General features: G+C 42.6%; 1 protein-coding gene across 3 annotated transcripts in view; it reads right to left on the bottom strand.

Moving 5' to 3' along the window:
* METTL22 (methyltransferase 22, Kin17 lysine) overlaps positions 1 to 20624 on the bottom strand; it is a 553862-nt gene that overhangs the window by 181768 nt on the left and 351470 nt on the right. For all 3 annotated transcript variants that reach the window (XM_077448831.1, XM_077448832.1, XM_077448833.1), the window contains one exon: positions 14375 to 14446. In XM_077448831.1, coding sequence (XP_077304957.1) covers positions 14375 to 14446 — 72 coding nt within the window. The remainder of the gene's footprint in view (positions 1 to 14374; positions 14447 to 20624) is intronic.

Raw genomic sequence — 20624 nt, 5'->3', positions numbered from 1 at the left:
TCCCTCAAAAAAGTTATGCCGCGTACACACGGTCGAACTTTTCCACGGGCAAGCCCTCTGTCGGAATTTCGACCATATGTACGCGGCATTAGGAGCAAAAATCACTCCTCCGCCCCAGCTGCCCCCATGCTTCGGGCATATATGCTCTTTTTTTTAAACTGTAGTGGTGAAATAACCTCCTACAGCATTGGAGTCGCGGCTTTATGTATCATAGTTACATAGTTAGTCAGGTTGAAAAAAGACACAAGTCCATCCAGTTCAACCTTAAAAACAAATAAATCGTATCGTGGGAGCAAACGCTGTTGCTGTCAAGATAAATAAATCCACGCTGCAACTGAATGGCGTACCTGCTAAGCAAATTATGGTTAACTTTAAAACAAAGTAACATTACAGTATAACAGTAAAACCTTACCATACCTGCAAAGCAAATGCCAAAAAAAAAAACAGTAAAAAATAAAACATTTTTTAACCACTTCCCGACCAGCGCACGACGATGTACGTCGACAGAATGGCACGGGCAGGCATATTGGCGTACAGGTACGTCCAATATTCAATGCCGCTCTACCATCGGGAGCGCGCCGCCGGCGGCGCGCTCCCGCACTGGTCGGGACCCCCGTGAGTCCGGTCGCGGGACCCGCGGACTCGATCGCCGCGGGCTTTCCCCGCGATCGTCTCACGGAGCGGCTGAATGGAGGAAATGCTGTGTAAACAACATTTCTCCATTCTGCCTAGCAACTAGTGACGCTGATCTCTGCTCCATGTGATTGGAGCAGAGATCAGTGTTCACTAAATGAAAGCCCAACCCCCCCACAGTTAGTAACACACCCCTAGGAGCACTTAACCCTTACACTGCCACCCACTGGTTAACCCTTTCACTGCCAGTGTCATTTACACAGGAATCACTGCATTTATATAGCAGTGATTACTGTATAAATGACAATGGTCCCAAAAATGTGTCAAAAATGTCCGACGGGTCCTCCACAATGTCGCAGTCACAATAAAAATCGCTGATCGCCGCCATTACTAGTAAAAAAAAAAATAATAAAAAAAAAATTATTAATAAAAATGCTATAAAACTATCCCTATTTTGTAAACGCTATAACTTTTGCGCAAACCAATCAATAATCGCTTATTGCGATTTTTTTTACCAAAAATATGTAGAAGAATACGTATCGACCTAAACTGAGGGAAAAAAATGTTTTTTTTATATATTTTTTATAACAAAAAGTAAAAAATAATGCGTTTTTTTCAAAATTGTCGCTCTATTTTTGGTTATAGCGCAAAAAATAAAAACCATAGGGGTGATCAAATACCACCAAAAGAAAGCTCTATTTGTGGGAAAAAAAGGACGTCAATTTTGTTTGGGAGCCACGTCGCACGACCGCGCAATTGTCAGTTAAAGCGACGCAGTGCCGAATCGCAAAAAGTGGTCTGGTCTTTGACCAGCAAAATGGTCCGGTCTGCAAGTGGTTAACACAACCTGTGCCTAAAATATATATATGCCGAAGCATGGGGGCATCCTCCCGCAAAAAAGTTATGCCGCGTTCACACAGTCAAACTTTTCCACGGGCAAGCCCTCCGTCGGAATTTCAACCGTATGCACGCAGCATTAGGAGCAAAATCGCTCCTCCACCCCAGCTGCCCCCATGCTTCGGGCATATATGCTCTTTTTTTTTAACTGTAGTGGTGAAATCACCTCCTACAGCATTGGAGTCGCGGCTTTATGTATCGTGGGAGCAAACGCTGTTGCTGTCAAGATAAATAAATCCACGCTGCAACTGAATGGCATACCTGCTAAGCAAATTATGGTTAACGTTAAAACAAAGTAACATTACAGTATAACAGTAAAACCTTACCATACCATACCTGCAAAGCAAATGCCAAAAAAAAACAGTAAAAAATAAAAAATTTTTTAACACAACCTGTGCCTAAAATATATATATGCCGAAGCATGGGGGCATCCTCCCGCAAAAAAGTTATGCCGTGTACATACGGTCAAACTTTTCCACGGGCAAGCCCTTCGTCTGAATTTTGACCGTATGTACGCGGCATTAGGAGCAAAATCGCTCCTCCTCCCCTGCTGCCCCCATGCTTCGGCATATATGCTCTTTTTTAACTGTAGTGGTGAAATCACCTCCTACAGCACTGGAGTCATGGCTTTATGTATCGTGGGAGCAAACGCTGTTGCTGTCAAGATAAATAAATCCGCGCTGCAGCTGAGTGGCGTACCTGAAAACAAGAAAAATGGTTAACAATAAAACACAGTAAACAGTAAAGTATAAAAAATTAGAGAGAAGAGAGAGAGAGAGAGAGAGAGAACAATAAAACGACAACTATTTTTGGTTTTTATATTTTATATTTTTTTGTTTTTTTATATTTTACTTATTTTTTTTATACACTTTTTTTTTAACTGTAAACTAACAACTGTAACATTTCGGGTCTCTCAAAATGCGATGGCATCTTGGGAGACCCTGTGTTAGTGTACCTAGCCTGTGAAATGCTGTACCCTACGCTAATACTTCAATAGTTCATGGTAGCGTTCAAAACACTCACCAAGGCAAAGACCAGGATTGCCAGGACAGCGTGGACAATAACAACGGGTGTCACGCCTATATCCGCGCTTGGTACAGACACAACATCTTTTTTGGGGGGCTTGTTGGGTAGGGGTACTCGGGATGGCATAAGAATAATGCCTCTCATGCAGCCGGCTTACTGCATTTGGTTGGGAATGGTGAGGTGCAGAACCGTCTGGATACAGAAGCTCTGTGACAACCTCTCTCTGGAAGAAAAGAAAAGTTAAAGTCCCGCCTGAAGCTTTGTATAGCACAAAAGCATTCAGCAAAGCCAATTGAAATAAGTAAGCAGACACTTTTTTGTACCAGCGTCTGGCCTTACGGGAGACTAGATACGGTGCCAACAACTTGTCATTGAGGTCCACCCCCTCCCATATTTTTGTTATATTCGTGGACACAGAGGGGTTTCTCCACAATACCAGTCGCCGTAGAAATTTGGACCGTCGTGTCTGCATGAAGGGAGGTAAGAACGAAAACATTCTTATTATCCCTCCACTTCATAGCGAGCAAATTATTACACCGATAGCAGGTTCTCTCCCCCAGCCTAAGACGGGAATCTACAAGCCGCTGGGGAAAGCCCCGGCGATTAGGTCGCACGGTACCACATGCTCCAATCTGATGATCAAACAAGTGACTAAACAGTGGCACGCTGGTGTAATAATTGTCCACGTACAAGTGGTACCCCTTTCCGAATAAGGGTGACACCAAGTTCCACACTATCTTGCCAGCGCTTCCTATGTAGTCAGGGCAGTTCTCCGGCTCTACGTAACTATCTTTACCCTCATAAACCATAAAGCTCCATGCATAGCCTGTGGCCCTGTCACAGCACTTATAGAGCTTGACCCCGTATCTGGTACGCTTGTTGGGAATGTACTGTTTGAATGACAAGCGACCAGTAAACTTAATCAGGGACTCATCAACGCAGACAACTTGATGGGGAGTAAACAAGTCTGCAAAACGTTGGTTGAAGTGGTTTATGAGGGGCCGAATTTTGTAGAGCCGATCGTATTCAAGGTCTCCACGATGACGACAAAGTTCATTGTCACTGAAGTGCATGAAGCGCAAGATCTGCTCGTATCGTTTCCTGGACATGGAGTTCGAGAACACGGGCACGTGGTCAGTCGGATGCGTGGACCAATAAGCCCGCAACGTCATGAATTTATGTGTGCCCATGTTGAGGGAAAGGCCCAGAAAGGTCTTAAATTCGGAAACCGTAACTGGTTTCCAATCTCTGGCAAGGGAAGGCAACTGGGGATTAGCGGCGATGTGTTGACCAGCATATAAATTGGTTTGGTCCACAATAGATCTATAGAGATCTTCCGTGAAATACAGAGAATAAAAATCAAGTGGCGTAAAATCATCTGTATCCACCTGAATACCGGGTTGGGCAGTGAATGGGGGAAGTACTGGTGCTGCAGAAGTGGTGGGCACCCAATCAGGATTGGTGAATTCTGCAGGAAGGGCACTATGGGAACGACGGGCCTGCCTTCGTCTTCTTCTTGGTGGCAGCGGGACACTACTTGTGCTTGCCACCTCGCCAGCTTGAACTGCACTTATGGGACTCGCCACGTCACCATGTGATACTGCAGTGCTGGATGTACGTCCAGGGTGTACTAGGCCGCTGGTGCTTGCCAGTTCACCAAAAGGATGAGCGGCGCTAGTACTGGCTCTCTGCTCCATACGAGGGACCTGCGGTTCCTGCACCTCAGCAACATCAGAAGATCGGGGTCGGGTACGTCTGACGTTAGCAGGGACCTCATCTTCGTCGTCAGAGCTATCTGTCATGGAGCCGCTGTCCTCTACAGGTTCGTATTCTGAGCCTGAATCTGACAGATCAGTGTCTTCCTCTTCACTATCTGTCATGCTCAGAAACGTATAGGCCTCTTCACTAGTGTACCTTCGCTTTGCCATTTTGGGCTCTAAATTTAGGGGTACACTAGTGAGACTCACAGGTAAAAAAGCACCTAGGCTGTCAGCGACTGTATTAAAACGCTACAAAAAAACTGTTAGCGATCGCAGGGATCAAGCCTGACTCTGCAAACACTGCAGTTATGTGTGTTGTGTTTTGTAAGTGACAGTGTTCGATCGATACTGCACTTGGGTGGGCTGGGCTGGGCGGAGGGGCAAAACGCAGGTGCTAGCAGGTATCTGGATTGATCCTGCTAACAATGCGTTTTTTTAGAACCCTAAACTGCTGGGCACGCTAGTATAGATCTGATCAGATCAGATATTGATCTGTTCAGATTCTATACCACTAAGGGAGGTGTATGCTTTGCGCATGGGTGTTAGCGGTACTGGCACTAACCTAGCACTGCCTGGGGCGACGCAGACCCTATCTGACCCTAAAACCGAATTGATATCACCCGCCGGGTGATCAGGGGGTTAAACCTTTATTAGGTAATAAATGGCGGGTGCCCTGATGCTATAAAAAGCGAACTACCTAACCAGCGTCACCCGTAACACTTATACGGTGATCACTGGTGAAAGGGTTAACTAAGGGCAATCAGGGGGTTAAAACATTTATTGGGTATTTATATGGGGGTACCTGACGCTATATAAAAACCTGCCGGGTACCTAAATAACTAAATAACTAACTGGCTAACCAGCGTCACCAGTGACACTTATACAGCGATCGCTGGTGAAAGGGTTAACTCTAGGGGCAATCAAGGGGTTAAAACCTTTATTAGGTTATATATCGGGGTACCTAGCGCTATAAAAACCTGGTGTTGAACCTAAAAAAAAACTAGCTTCCTAGCGGGACCAGTGACACTAATGCAGCGATCAGAAAAACGATTGCTTAGTGAAACTGGTAAAAGGGGGTGAAAGGGTTAACTGGGAGGGCAATCAAGGGGTTAAACCTTTATTAGGGGGGGTAGGGGGCTACCCTGGACCTAAAGGGGCCTAACACTAGCTGCCCTGACACTTTTTACAGTCACAACTGACACTAAATGCAGTGATCAGTAAATAAATGATCACTGCAATCAGTGACACTGTGACTGGGGGGGCGGGGGCCGATCGGGGGGGGGGGGTGATCGGGGGGTGACTGGGGTGAAAAGTGTGCCTATGTGTACCTATGTGTCAGTGGACTGTTGGTGCACTTACTTGGATGTCTTCACTGCTCGCCGTCCGGTCAAAAAGACCGACACGAGGAGTGTGACATCACTTCCTCCTGCCTGTGTTTACACTTACACAGGGGAGGAAGCTTCTCATTCGCCAGGAGCGATCGAGAGGGGGTGGCCAGAAACCAATGGCCATCCCCTCATCCCGGATCGCTCCTGAAGCGAACCGGACTGCCGCATCCAGCGGGAGGGGGTCCGATCGGACCCCACACCCGCTGGAAGGCAAGCACGTACATGTATGTGCTTGTGCCTGTACATGCCATTGTGATGACGTACAATGGCATGCGGCGGTCCTTAAGTGGTTAATTTCCACAGCCCTAGAAGATTTAGAAAATCGCTCTAAACTATATAACGGGGTCTACCCGAATCAGTGGTTGATTTGAAGGATGCAATACACACATTGCTGCAGGTAGTGATGAGCCTAACACTCCCCGGTTTGGTTTCCACTAGATCATGTGAACAGGCAAAAAGTTTGAGCGAACAAGCAAATCCTATTACAGTCTATAGGACATGAACATGAAAAATAAAAAGTGCTCATTTTAAAGGCTTATATGCAAGTTATTTGCATAAAAAGTGGATGGGGACCCAGGCATTGCCCTAGGGGACATGTACCAATGCAAAAATATGTTTTTAAAAATGACTGTTTTTTTCAGAAGCAGTGATTTTATTGATGTTTAAAGTGAAACAAGAAAAATTAAATATTCCTTTAAATATCTTGCCTGGGAGGCATCTAAAGTCTGCCAGTAAAGTGGCATATCTGTGCCACAGCAAAATTACATTTCTAAAAAGGAAAAAAATTAATTTAACCACTTCAGGCCCAGAAGATTTTACCCCCTTCCCGACCAGAGCACTTTTTACAATTTGGCACTGTGTCACCTTAACTGACAATTGTGCGGTCATGCAATGCTGTACCCAAACAAAATTTGCGTCCTTTTTTCCCACAAATAGAGCTTTCCTTTGGTTTGATTTGATCACCTCTGGGTTTGTTATTTTTTGCTCTATAAACAAAAAAAGAGCAACAATTTTGAAAAAAAAAACAAAAAAAAAAAAACACATTTCTTCATCATTTTAGGCCAATATATATTCTTCTACATAATTTTGGGGAAAAAAAATGCAATAAGTGTATATTGATTGGTCTGTGCAAAAGTTATAGCGTCTACAAACTATGGAAAAGAATTATGGCACTTTTATTATGTTTATTGTTTTTTTTTTACTAGTAATGGTGGTGATCTGTGATTTTTAGTGGTACACACAGCGATCAGAGCTATAGAAATGCACTACTCACTGTGTAAATGTCACTGGTAGGGAGAGCTTAAAACTAGGGGGCGATCAAGGGGTTAACTATGTTCCCTAGTTAGCCTTTATAACTGTATGGGGATAGGACCGACTGGGGGAGGAGACATATCACTGTTCCTACTTAGTATGAACAAACGATTTGTCTCCTTTCCCCTGACAGAACAGGGATTTGTGTGTTTACACACACAAATCCCGGTGCTGGCTCTCGTGCTCGCGATCGCAGGTAGCTGGCGGCGATCACAACTGCCGACCATGCGCACCGAGTCCCCCAGAAAGTCCTTCTAGGGAGGGAAAATACTAAAGAATGGGATTATCTAAACATACTGAATATTCTCGAGGAGGAGAAGAAATGCCCCTATTTCCCAAGGGCAAATTCCTACTAAAGGAGCAGGGGGGCCCAGAGGAAACCTGCAGAGGCCTGGATAAAAGCTATAGATATGTGTAGTAGAACAGGAAACATACTGCAGGACAGCAGAAACAGATGCATATTGAGGTGCAGTATTACCAGAAGGGTAGCTAATAAAAGATGCCTAATTCAAGGGTTTAAAGTAGAAGCATGTGTGTGCAAACTGCAAGAAGTTAAACCACTAACAGACCCAGCAAAATATAAGAGTGTATAGGTTAGACAAAAATATAGTTAAACTTTATTTAACCACTTCCCGACCAGCGCACGGCGATGTACGTCGACAGAATGGCACGGGCAGGCATATTGGCGTACATGTACGTCCAATATTCGTTGCCGCCATGCCATCGGGAGTGCGCCGCCGGCAGCGCGCTCCCGCGCTGGTCGGGACCCCCGTGAGTCCGGTCGCGGGACCCGCGGACTCGATCGCCGCGGGCATCCCCGCGATCATCTCACGGAGCGGCCGAAATGGAGGAAATGCTGTATAAACAACATTTTTCCATTCTGCCTAGCAACTAGTGACGCTGATCTCTGCTCCATGTGATTGGAGCAGAGATCAGTGTACACTAAATGAAAGCCCAACCCCCCCACAGTTAGTAACACACCCCTAGGAACACTTAACCCCTACACTGCCACCCACTGGTTAACCCTTTCACTGCCAGTGTCATTTACACAGGAATCACTGCATTTATATAGCAGTGATTACTGTATAAATGACAATGGTCCCAAAAATGTGTCAAAAATGTCCGATGGGTCCCCCACAATGTCGCAGTCACAATAAAAATCGCAGATCGCCGCCATTACTAGTAAAAAAAAAAAATAATAAAAAATTATTAATAAAAATGCTATAAAACTATCCCTATTTTGTAAACGCTATAACTTTTGCGCAAACCAATCAATAATCGCTTATTGCGATTTTTTTTACCAAAAATATGTAGAAGAATATGTATCGGCCTAAACTGAGGGAAAAAAAATGTTTTTTTATATATTTTTGGGGGATATTTATTATTACAAAAAGTAAAAAATTATGCGTTTTTTTCAAAATTATCTCTCTATTTTTGTTTATAGCGCAAAAAATAAAAACCGCAGGGGTGATCAAATACCACCAAAAGAAAGCTCTATTTGTGGGAAAAAAAGGACGTTAATTTTGTTTGGGAGCCACGTCGCACGACCGCGCAATTGTCAGTTAAAGCGACGCAGTGCCGAATCGCAAAAAGTGGTCTGGTCTTTGACCAGCAAATTGGTCCGGTCTGAAAGTGGTTAAGCAGATGAAAAAGGTATCTGATCTCCTAGGACACTATCATTTACAGTATAAAATATAAAAACAGATATGGTGTATATTTTTTAAAAGCTTTCTACAAGGCCATCCAATCCCCTCCCCCATGACACCTTCATACAATACAAGTATCGCTAAAAAAAAAAAGAAAAGAAAAAAAGCTTCCAACTAGTCCATCCAACGTTCGAGCTATAGCTCTATTGAATTATGACTTTAAAATATTCAGGTAAATCCTTGTTAATAGGCGCCTCAAGATTCTCCTAGCCCTAATCCACAGAGATCCAGTGGGATTCCCTCCCCTTCGTCTGATACAACTCTTACAAGACACAGAAATAATCAACTGGCTTAGCTGACCGTTTCTCTTTGTGACTTTATATAGGAGTCACTGGAACACCTTACATCAGGGGTGCCCAACCTTTTGAAGAGCGAGGGCTACTTAAGTGACTTGGTAACCGGTCGCGGGCCACAATGAGCAGAACAACAGGCGGATGACTGGTCCGTGCAGAGTGGACACGGACACAGCCCACTCTACTCTATGGGTCCTCACATCCACCCAGACGGAAGGGGATTGATGCCCTTCTGTTTTTTTTTTTTTTTTTTTTTTTTTTTTTAGCGAATCAGATTGGAGGTAGGTGGGTGTAAAAGGACACAGATCTGTTTACATCTGCCATTTCATAGAGGTGAATGGAGCGTCCGAATGGGTCGGATCGATTGTGTGAAAGGGGACTTTCACACTAATGCATCGCAGTGCACTTGTGTCTTTTCTGTTAGCTACACTTTGCCATAGACTTCTATTATATCCTGAAGGCGTGGTGCACTTTCTGAAAGCTCACCAAATCCGCAGGTAATAACAGGAGCCTATGCCTCAGTGCGGGTAACCTGAAGGTCCACTACACCCGTGGATCAGTTTGAAAGCAGCCCAGTAACCACTGCGCAGATATGCCCATACATACACTGCAATTTTATTAATAAACTGACCTTTAACCACTTCAGCCCCGGACCATTTTGCTGGCTTAAGACCAGACCACTTTTTGCGATTCGGCACTGCGTCGCTTTAACTAACAATTGCGCGGCCGTGCGACGTGGCTCCCAAACAAAATTGACATCCTTTTTTTCCCACAAATAGAGCTTTCTTTTGGTGGTATTTGATCACCCCTGCGGTTTTTATTTTTTTTGCGCTATAAACAAAAATAGAGTGACAAATTTTGAAAAAAACGCATTATTTTTTACTTTTTGTTATAATAAATATCCCCCATAAATATATATAAAAAAAAAAAAATTCCCTCAGTTTAGGCCGATACGTATTCTTCTACATATTTTTGGTAAAGTTATAGCGTTTACAAAATTAGGGATAGTTTTATGGCATTTTTTATTAATATTTTTTTTTTTTTACAAGTAATGGTGGCGATCAGCGATTTTTATTGTGACTGCGACATTATGGCGGACACATCGGACATTTTTGGGACCATTGTCATTTATACAGCAATCACTATACAAATGCAGTGATTCCTGTGTAAATGACACTGGCAGTTGAGGGGTTAACCAGTGGGTGGCAGTGTAGGGGTTAAGTGTTCCTAGGGGCGTGTTACTAACTGTTGGGGGCTGGGCTTTCTTTTAGTAAACACTGATCTCTGCTCCAATCACATGAAGCAGAGATCAGCATCACTTGTTGCTAGGCAGAACTGGGAGATGCTGTTTACAATGGCATCTCCTTGTTCAGCCGCCCTGTGAGACGATCGCGGGTATGCCTGCAGTGATCGAGTCCATGAGACCCGCGACCGGACCCGCCGGCGGTGAGCTCACGATGGCAGGGCGGCAAATTTAAAGGGGCGTACAGGTATGCCCATTTGCCTGCCCGTGCCATTCTGCCGACGTACATCGGCGTGCGCCAGTCGGGAAGTGGTTAATAACAGTCTTCCATTCCGGTATCGCCCGCTGTTGCTGTTCCAGGCAGAGTGCATTTGGTATCACTCTGCCTGTGGAAGGAGACGGCCCTATTCAGGAAGCATCAGCTTATACAGCTCTGCTCCACAGCCGCTTGCTTTGCCGGCTTCCTTAACAACACAGATGCTCTGGGATGCTTGCCAATCTGCCATCCCACAGAAGGAGGTCGCGGGCCACATCAGAGGGCTCTGCGGGCCACATGTCACCTCCGGGCTACTGGTTGGGCACCCCTGCCTTACATACTGCTCCCTCTGCTACAGTAAAAGTCTATTATGCTACTTCCAACTCATTTCCAATCAAAATGAAATGAGTCAGGAATGCCCACTGCCCACTCTTTATTTTGAATATGCATCTTTGCATCTACAACTCAAAACCATCTAGACTAGGGTTTCTCGACCAGAGGTTGCTAGGGATTCCTTGAGCAATGAACAATTTGTGCCTCTCTGATAATTTCCCACTGACACCATTAATCTTTTTAGCTATCTATTGACAGCAAGTGTCCTTGAACATGTCCAATCTTCATTATTGTCCGATCTCCTTTATTGTTCTGACGTATGCCGATATCTATTGATTGTTTAGGACCACTAGCAGAAAGTGATTTGTGAGTTAGTACAACCCTCTGTTTCTCCCCTCCTGTTCAGTGCTACTTAGTTTAGACCTGGCTAGAAACAGGGCTTAGAGAGTCATTGTATTTTTACCCTTAAAGACTGTAAAAACATCCTCTGTACTGTACTTAAGTAAAGCTGCGTTGGATTCAACTTCTGAGTCTTAATCTTAACTCCAAAGACATGCAGGTAGGTTAACTGGCTTCTGTCCAAAAAATGGCCCTAGTATATGAATGGGGAGCTTGGATTGTGGGCTCCTTGAGGGCAGGGACCAATGTGAGTGTGCAATGTACAGGGATAGGGACAATTGTAGACACTCACTCAAGTCAAACTGGATGGACTGGTGTCTTTATTCAACCTTACTAACTATGTAACGAAGAGTTAAGCTGCCTGTGGATGGTACCAAGTAGGTAGTAATACTGTTCTGACAGACTAGGTCTATTAAAGGTATGTCAATGCAAAAAGCAACATTTGAACCAGAATAGGGATAAAAAACAAAACAAAAAAAAACAAAAACACAGGACTGATAGAGCTAAAACTCATGGGGGTTCCAGGACATCGCTGATTATTACTATGCGCTTCATCTCAGACCAGCGACTTTCTGATCCACTTTATACTCCTTCAGCAAATGGTATGAACAAAATCCTAATGACCCCACACACTGACCCAGCCCAAAACATAACCACATGCTTAAATGAGAACACATACTAAATAGAAGGTTTACTATGGAGGAATGGTGTAAAATCATAAGTCCCACCATCCCAGACCATTTCTGGAGATGGCTTAACAAAGTTGTAAACTGGTGCCGCCAGTCACAGCATGGGTACTGAAGAAACAGCACAAGCGGGCCGTTTCTTCAGTGCGCATGCACCGATGTCAGCAATAGGGCATATAGTGAATATCTCCTATACTGTGTAAGTTTAGGAGATATTTACACTACCTTATTATAGGCTTACCTGTAGGTACAAGTGTAACAGAGTCTATAACCACTCTAAATAAACTGGAACTCTTTCATATATTTAGACCTGTCCCACACACCAACCATTTTGCCAAACAGTAAAGACTCTCCTCTACAACCTTCTGAACAAGTCTGATAAATCTTGACCCCTCTATTTATATACTGGGGCTTCCACCTCACAATAGACTCCAGAAGTAGCAGAGACTCCGGAAGTTGTGGCTACACAAACTGACTGCTGCAAGATGTCTTTTTGCATCCCACTCGAAGTAGACCCGTGGACCACATCCACTTGACCTATACAAATTTGTATTTGAGAAGTTAAACTTATGGAAATGTATGGGCCCCCTGGATCCACTTTGAGCCTAAAAAAAAAACCCTCATTAGAACAATGTCAACTGAGACAGTCGCTGACCTTTGCTTGCCAAGCTGCCCTCCCACATCCTTCTACCCCCCCCCCCCCCCAACCTCTGTCTTCTCACACCTCCAACCATCAACTATCATAGGAAAGATGCTCTCTGTGCTATATTATACTTTACATTTGTTCCTTATATACCTATATTTTTAGTGTGTTTGAAAAGGTTAAGTTCAATTTTTATGCCACAGTCTGGATCTATGATTTTGATCATTAGACCTCTGCTGTGCAGCCAACAGAACAAAATGCATGACGCTTATCACAACCCTCCAGATTGTCCAACAGGCTTGCTGTAGCGACCACACAACAATGAACCAAAATGTGACAGGAGTTACTTTTGGGAGCAGGATGACCAAGAAAATAATTAACCCTGTATCTGCCATATTAGAAATAGCGGCTAATTCATAATGCTGGGACAAATATTGTTAGGAGATGCTGATGTCAATTCCAGCCACCTGTCTCTGTCTGTTATAATGTAAACGAGTCTAGTGTGGCTTCTCTTTCAGTCATTGTTGTCTGGGCTAATTAACCCTGCAATTGTATGAAGGAGTTCTGTATTGAGATGTATGATGATGTGTATTGTATAGTTGGTGAGCTAGGAGACGTGAAGTCTGTCCTAAAGGTCATAGCTCTAAGTCACCTAGGCTGTCAAAAGGATTAGATAATTAGCTCATGTTAATTAGGTTTCTGGTGAGAGGTTGTACTTTCATCCTACTGTATATATTTGTGTGAGATCTCAAAATAAAGATTCATTCCTGTTTGAACCTCAATACAGGGGGAGAATTATTTGTATGGTTTCTTGTTCAGCTGATTGAAGTGTTCAGTAGCCGCCTTTGGGTTTGGAAATGGAATTTCCTAAACGGCTTTAACCCGTTTCATACTCGGGGTGTAGATATTCGTTTTATCTAGTGTATGCTGCTGCCCACTCTTGGATCACAATTATACGTATATAGCTTCTTACAGAACACATTTGTACTAGATCATGTGTTATTTAACTGCTGAGCTATGTTGTACTATTGTACTTTCAAGCTAAAACCCCCAATAAAAATAAATAAAATAATATAAATATATAAAAAATAATATAATATATATACAGCAAACAAATGCAAGTAATATTTAATGGTACACCACATTAGTACAGGAAACAATGTTTATTTGCAGTTAAAAAAGGGCTCTCTAAGGATACAGCCGACGAAGGAGGATTGTTCCTTGAAAACATAATATTTCTGTACATCCATTTGCCGAACATATTCTAAGAGTAAACCCTGTTCAACTGCAAAGCTTGTTCAATTTCTTAAACTGCTGCATTTGTATAGTAAAAATGTGTGGCTGGATATTAGTCATCTATACTTTGGTATATTGGTGGATCTGAAATGGTAAATTTGAAGTGACAAAGCATTATTATTAGAATGGCCAATCAAATGTTTTTGAGTGAATGCGGTAACCATTCTGCTATCATCTCTAAAATATACAACACAAGCATGTTTTCTATACCTGAGTTTTGCCATATCTGCACTCCTAACTTTGCATTATGGTGACTGCAGCATGAAGATTGTGCTTTCCTTATTTGATATTGTAATGGTTGGATCAGGAACTGAGTCAAAACACTCAGCATATGCAGTAGATCTGACAACTCGAAACTCCAATTGGAAGCCAATGGGCACTTTGTTTAACGAGTGTTTTATGAACAATGAAATATTAGCAGAATTTCTTTTAAAAGCTTAGTTATCTACTATGATGCAAACCTAAATTCTTTAGAGATTAGACAGTGACAGAATAGTTTACCACCTGCTTGTTCCATGAAGAATCTGTTTAGAGACACATTTCTTTCACACATTTCAAGAAGATCATCACCAACATCTAAAAAAAATTAAGAAAGAAAAGATCAATAAACCAAAGCCACATATAAGAAATATTTTTTTCTCCAAACGCATTACCAAATATTCTTGTTATTGCTTGTAGACAGAGTAGAGTTGCTGGAGAAATTGAAAAAGTGGCAGGCTATAGTGGACTTTAGTGGTACTGTACAACAACTGAATTAGACTGTCATATAAAAAAATATTTTGATACATTTTATTACAAAAATATACATCTTCAGCAATAATGTTTTTTTTTTTAAAACGGCAATGATAAGAAAGCTCTAGTTTTATAGTCACACTAAAGTGTGGCAGCTAGAGCACTATCACCATCTGTGTGTTAGTTGTTCTACATGTTTCGCGGGTCACATTTACTGCTTCTTCAGGAGATATATTGTACACATACACAAGGATTATAAGACGATTATCATATAACTAAGAGATAAAGAGAACATTCATTAGTCAATTGCATAACAGTGTTTCAAATAACATAATATAGTGTAACATGATGAGTATGTGCTGTGGGTTCCCCCGAAAAGACCATCTTACCCAGAAATGCCGAGCTGCCGTAGGCCCAAGGGAGGATGGCCCACCACGGAGGGCATGGGAGCCCCCAACAAGGCACAGGACATCAAATATGGGTCTGTTAAAAAGAGCTTGTATTTAAAAGGTGATTTGATTTGACCAAAATTACATAGATGGTCAACAATAATAAATATATATACCAGAAGATCTTGGCTCAATCTAGAGGGATTTCAGTATTCCAAATAAGATCTCTATAGCCTGGTATAGGTTTAGGATATATAAGGATATATGGGTAAGTTCCCAAGTAAAATGCTATACATCAATGCATGTATCCGCATTATCATATATTGTGGTTCTGTTTTCAGAATATTATGAGAATTTCTGAACAGTTTCAACACCTACTTTCATATGGGATATACCTGTCCATAATATGCTTATATGCTGAGGTATAATATATATATACTTCCATATGGGATATACCTGTCCAGGATATCCATATATGCTGAGGTATATATATATATATATATATATATATATATATATATATATATATATATATATATATATATATATATATATATATACACACACATACATACATATATACACATACATACATACACACACACACACATACACACAAACCCCTATTGAATATATGTGGGCATGTTAGCCCTATATAGCATTTTACTTGGGAACTTACGCATATATCCTTTCATCTCCTACACCTATACCAGGCTATAGAGATCTTATTTGGAATGCTGAAACCCCTCTTGATTGAGCCAAGTCTTTCTGGTATCAATATAATCACTTGCAACTGGGGGTCTTTCTCCAAGTGGGGGGGATTTCAATAAGTGGAAGCACTTCTGACTCTGCACTTCAGCGAATGCACAAAGCGAAGGTACACAAGAAAATACTTTGAAAAACACCGCAAAGACATCAGGTGACCTCGTTTAACCCTTTAGCACTTTCTCCTTATAACATGCATTCTCTACCACTCCTTCTGACAGCTCTGTCCTCTATACTAAAATTATCTCAACTCCACCCCACTTCTCCCCCCCCACAGCATATATATATATCACCCTCACTTCTGTCCTCTCCTTATTACTGCACCCACCAACTCCTGCTAATTCTAAATCCACACACACTAAAAATCTCCAAGACCCTGGGGCATGTCCCTTCATATAAATCTCACTCCCATATTGCCTCCCTCACCCTCCTGCTTCTCCTAACCTCTGGAGATATATGCCCAAACCCTGGACCTCCATCATTAAACTGTACCCATCACCCTGCACCCTCTGGCAGCAGCCGCAATCAACACAATTTAGTTCCCATTTCTATTTTTCCCAAGACCAGCCTCCCTTTCTCTTGTGCCCTTTGGAACTCCCGCTCTGTCTGCAACAAACTCACCTCTCTACATGACATCTTTATCGCCAACTCATTTAACCTACTCGCCATCACCGAAACCTGGCTCCACGAATCAGACACTGCGTCTTCTGCAGCCCTATCCCATGGTGGTCTTCTTTGGACTCACTCCCCCAGATCCAATGGACATAAGGGAGGAGGTGTTGGAATCCTTCTAGCCCCACATAGCACCTTCCAGGTACTTCAGCCACCTCCCTCTCTGTCACTCTCCTCTTTCGAAGCACACTGCATTTGTCTCTTCACTCCAATTTCTCTAAGAATAGCGGTGATCTACAGGCCCCCTGGACCAGTATCAACATTTCTTGATGACTTCTCTGCCTGGCTACCCTACTTTCTTTCTTCTGAAATCCCCACAATCATTCTCGGGGACTTCAACATCCCTATTAATACTAACACTTCTGCTCCTTCCAAACTTCTCAGCCTAACCTCCTCCTTTGACCTGAAACAGTGGATACATGATCCTACTCACTCCGAAGGCAATATCCTTGACCTCGTTTTCTCTCACCTTTGCACTCCATGCAACCTCTCTAACTATCCACTCCCTCTCTCTGATCACCACCTTATTAGTTTCACTCTCTCCCTCTCCTTCACCTCCTCTCCCTCCAACCGCATTAAAGTTACCCGCAGAAACCTACATCATCTCAACCCTTCTTTTCTCTACTCTGCTATTGACAACCTCCACGACAAAATCTCACCCCTATCCTGCACCAACCTAGCCACTTCGGTCTACAACACTTCACTTCTAGCCTCTCTGGACTCACTGGCCCCCCTCACTACACACAGAATCAAGCCCGACCCCTTCAACCTTGGCAAACAGATGTCACTAGAAGTCTGAAAAAATGTAGTCGTGCTCATGAGCGCCTGTGGCGCAAGACCAAGTCTCAGAGAGATTTCAACCAATATAAATCTGCCCTCCAAAATTACAATTCTAGCCTCCTCTCTGCCAAGCAGAACCATTTTATCACTCTCATCAGCAATCTATCATCCCGTCCCCGTCAACTCTTCTCTACTTTCAACACTCTACTTCGTCCTCCACCGCCTCCACCTGCCAACTCACTCACTGCCCAGGAGATTGCTAATCACTTCAAACAGAAGATTGATACAATTCGCGCGGAGATCTCTACTGTTCTGATACCCTCCACGCTTTACACATCATGCCCACAGGCACAATCATTACTTCTCTCTTTCAACCCCACCACTATAGACGAAGTTGCTAAACTACTTGGTAATGTCCACCTTACAACCTGCCCTCTGGATCCTGTTCCCTCGCAAATGCTGCGTTCACCCTCTGACTCTATGCTACACTCTCTAACTCACATCTTCAATCTCTCCCTCTCTTCTGGCATCTTCCCCAACTCTCTAAAACATGCACTTGTCAAACCCATACTTTAAAAACCCTCACTGGACCCATCCAATCCTACCAACCTACGCCCCATCTCCTTGCTCCCCTTTTTATCCAAACTACTCGAACGTCTGGTCTACAACCGACTGAGTGTCCACCTCGCTGATAATAGCCTTCTTGATCCCCTTCAGTTTGGATTTCGTCCTCAACACTCCACAGAAACTGCTCTCCTAAAACTAACAAACGATCTACTAACGGCCAAAACCAATCGACATTATTCTGTACTCCTCCTCCTGGACCTCTCTGCTGCCTTTGATACGGTTGACCACCCCCTCCTTCTCAAAAAAACTCCACACCTTTGGTCTCCGTGACCTTACTCTACGATGGTTCTCTTCCTACTTATCCAAGCGCACCTTTAGCGTTTCTTACAACTCTACTTCCTCCTCTCCTCTTCCTTTCTCTGTTGGGGTCCCCCAAGGTTCTGTTCTTGGACCACTCCTATTTTCAATCTATACCTCCTCCCTGGGTCAACTGATAGCCTCCCACGGCTTCCAATACCACCTCTATGCTGACGACACCCAAATCTATTTTTCTACCCCTCAGCTCACTCCCTCTGTCTCCTCACGTATCACTAATTTACTATCAGATATATCAGTCTGGATGTCACATCACTTCCTCAAAATCAATCTATCCAAAACCGAACTTATAATTTTTCCTCCCCCATATGCCCCTTCCCCTGATCTCACTGTCAAAATTGATGGCACAACCATAAGCCCATCCCCTCACGCCAAGGTTCTAGGTGTAGTCCTGGACTCTGAACTCTCCTTCAAGCAACACATCCAATCAATGTCCAAATCCTGCCGCCTCAACCTCCACAACATCTCCAAAATACGCCCCTTTCTAACCAATGAGACAACAAAGCTCTTAATTCACTCGCTGGTCATCTCCCGCCTCGACTACTGCAACTCCCTTCTCATTGGCTCTACATAGTCTATCACCTCTTCAATCCATTATGAATGCCGCTGCCAGACTCATCCACCTTACCAATCGCTCGGTGTCTGCTACTCCTCTCTGTCAATCCCTCCACTGGCTTCCGCTCAGCCAAAGAATTAAATTCAAAATACTAACAACTACATACAAAGCCATCCACAACTCTGCCCCCCACTACATCACTAGCTTAGTCTCTAAATACCAACCTACTCATCCTCTTCGTTCCTCTCAAGACCTCCTGCTCTCTAGCTCCCTCATCACCTCCTCCCATACTCGCCTCCAGGACTTTTCCAAAGCCTCTCCAATCCTATGGAATGCCCTACCCCAATCTATCCGCCTATCTCCTACTTTATTAGCTTTTAGACGATCCCTGAAAACACTTCTCTTCAGAGAAGCCTACCCCACCCACACCTAACTGTATTTTCATTTTCTCCATCAGCTCATCTCCCCCACAGTTAATACCTTTTTGTTTCAACTTGACCCTCCCTTCTAGATTGTAAGCTCTAACGAGCAGGGCCCTCTGATCCCTCCTGTATTGATTTGTATTGTAAGTGTACTGTCTGCCCTCATATTGTAAAGTGCTGCGCAAACTGTTGGCGATATATAAATCCTGAATAATAATAATAATAATAATATGTGTTATTGATTTGACCAAAATGTTATTTTGGTCAAATCAAATCACCTATTAAAGATATATATATTTTTTAATAGACCATATTTGGTTTCCCGTGCCTTGTTAGGGGCTCCCATGCCCTCCAGGGTGGGTCATCCTCCCTTGTGCTTCCAGCAACTCTGTGTTTCTGGGCAAGATGTTCTTTTTGGGGGGCACCCACAGCAGATAGTCATCATGTTACACGTGTCATTTGAAACACTGGTATGTAATATTTGACTAATGAATGTTCTCTTTATCTCATAGTTATATGATAAGTGTCTTCTAATCCTCACGTATGTGTACAATATAGCTCCTGAAGAAGAAGCGGTAAATGTGACCCGTGAAACATGTAGAGCAACTAATACACAATGGTGATAGTGCTCTAGCTGCCACACTTTGGTGTGACTATAGAACTAGAGTTTTCTTGATCATTGCTGATAAAAAAAATAAAAATAATAAAAAAAAAAAATATATATATATATATATATATTGTTAAAGATGTATATTTTTGTAATAAAATGTATCAAAATATTTTATATATGACTGTTTAATTCAGTTGTTGTAGGGTGCAACTAAAGTCCACTATAGCCTCCCCCTTTTTCAATTTCTCTCTCATATTGTCGGACGAATGTACCATATATAAACATTTCCACTATGGCACTCCTCTTCAGAGTAGAGTTGCTACTCATGATGCACTAATAGTTAACTCAGGAAAAAAAAAAGTCCTGCAATTGGATAAAGTTGTTGAGAATGAGCTATGTATAGAATTTACTTCTCTTTTTTTATATTACAGTATATGCTATTTTGTTTTATAAAGGATCTGCAAATATGTTTTTATTCCATTAAGAGATGAGACAGACCTGGGAACACAGTGAATAATCTTTAAAAAAAACACTTTTAATAATGTATTTAAAATTATTTAGCGAAATACACCAAGGTCACTAAATGTTCCAAACTTTACACACAGTAAACATACCAATAGCAAAAACCACACTTCATGATTGAATTACTAAAGTGATAAAGCATGTATATACTTTGCAGAGGATTTCCGATTAGTGAATATGGTGAAAAATCACTCAAAGAATACCCAACCATGTGCAAGGGAAAAAAGTACAGGAATTTTGCTTGCACATGACTGGATACTAGAAATCAGCCATTTCCTCACATTCACTGAGGTAAATGAAAATTCCCTTGCAAAATTATAATTTCTTTGCATGTGAACATGTCCTACGCCTTGAGTAAAAAAAA

The sequence above is a fragment of the Lithobates pipiens genome, unplaced genomic scaffold, assembly GCF_037356315.1.
Source record: "Lithobates pipiens isolate NorthernLeopardFrog02 unplaced genomic scaffold, aLitPip1_a1.2 Scaffold_22, whole genome shotgun sequence".
Taxonomy (NCBI): domain Eukaryota; kingdom Metazoa; phylum Chordata; class Amphibia; order Anura; family Ranidae; genus Lithobates; species Lithobates pipiens.
This window is presented reverse-complemented; position numbering and strand designations above follow the sequence as displayed.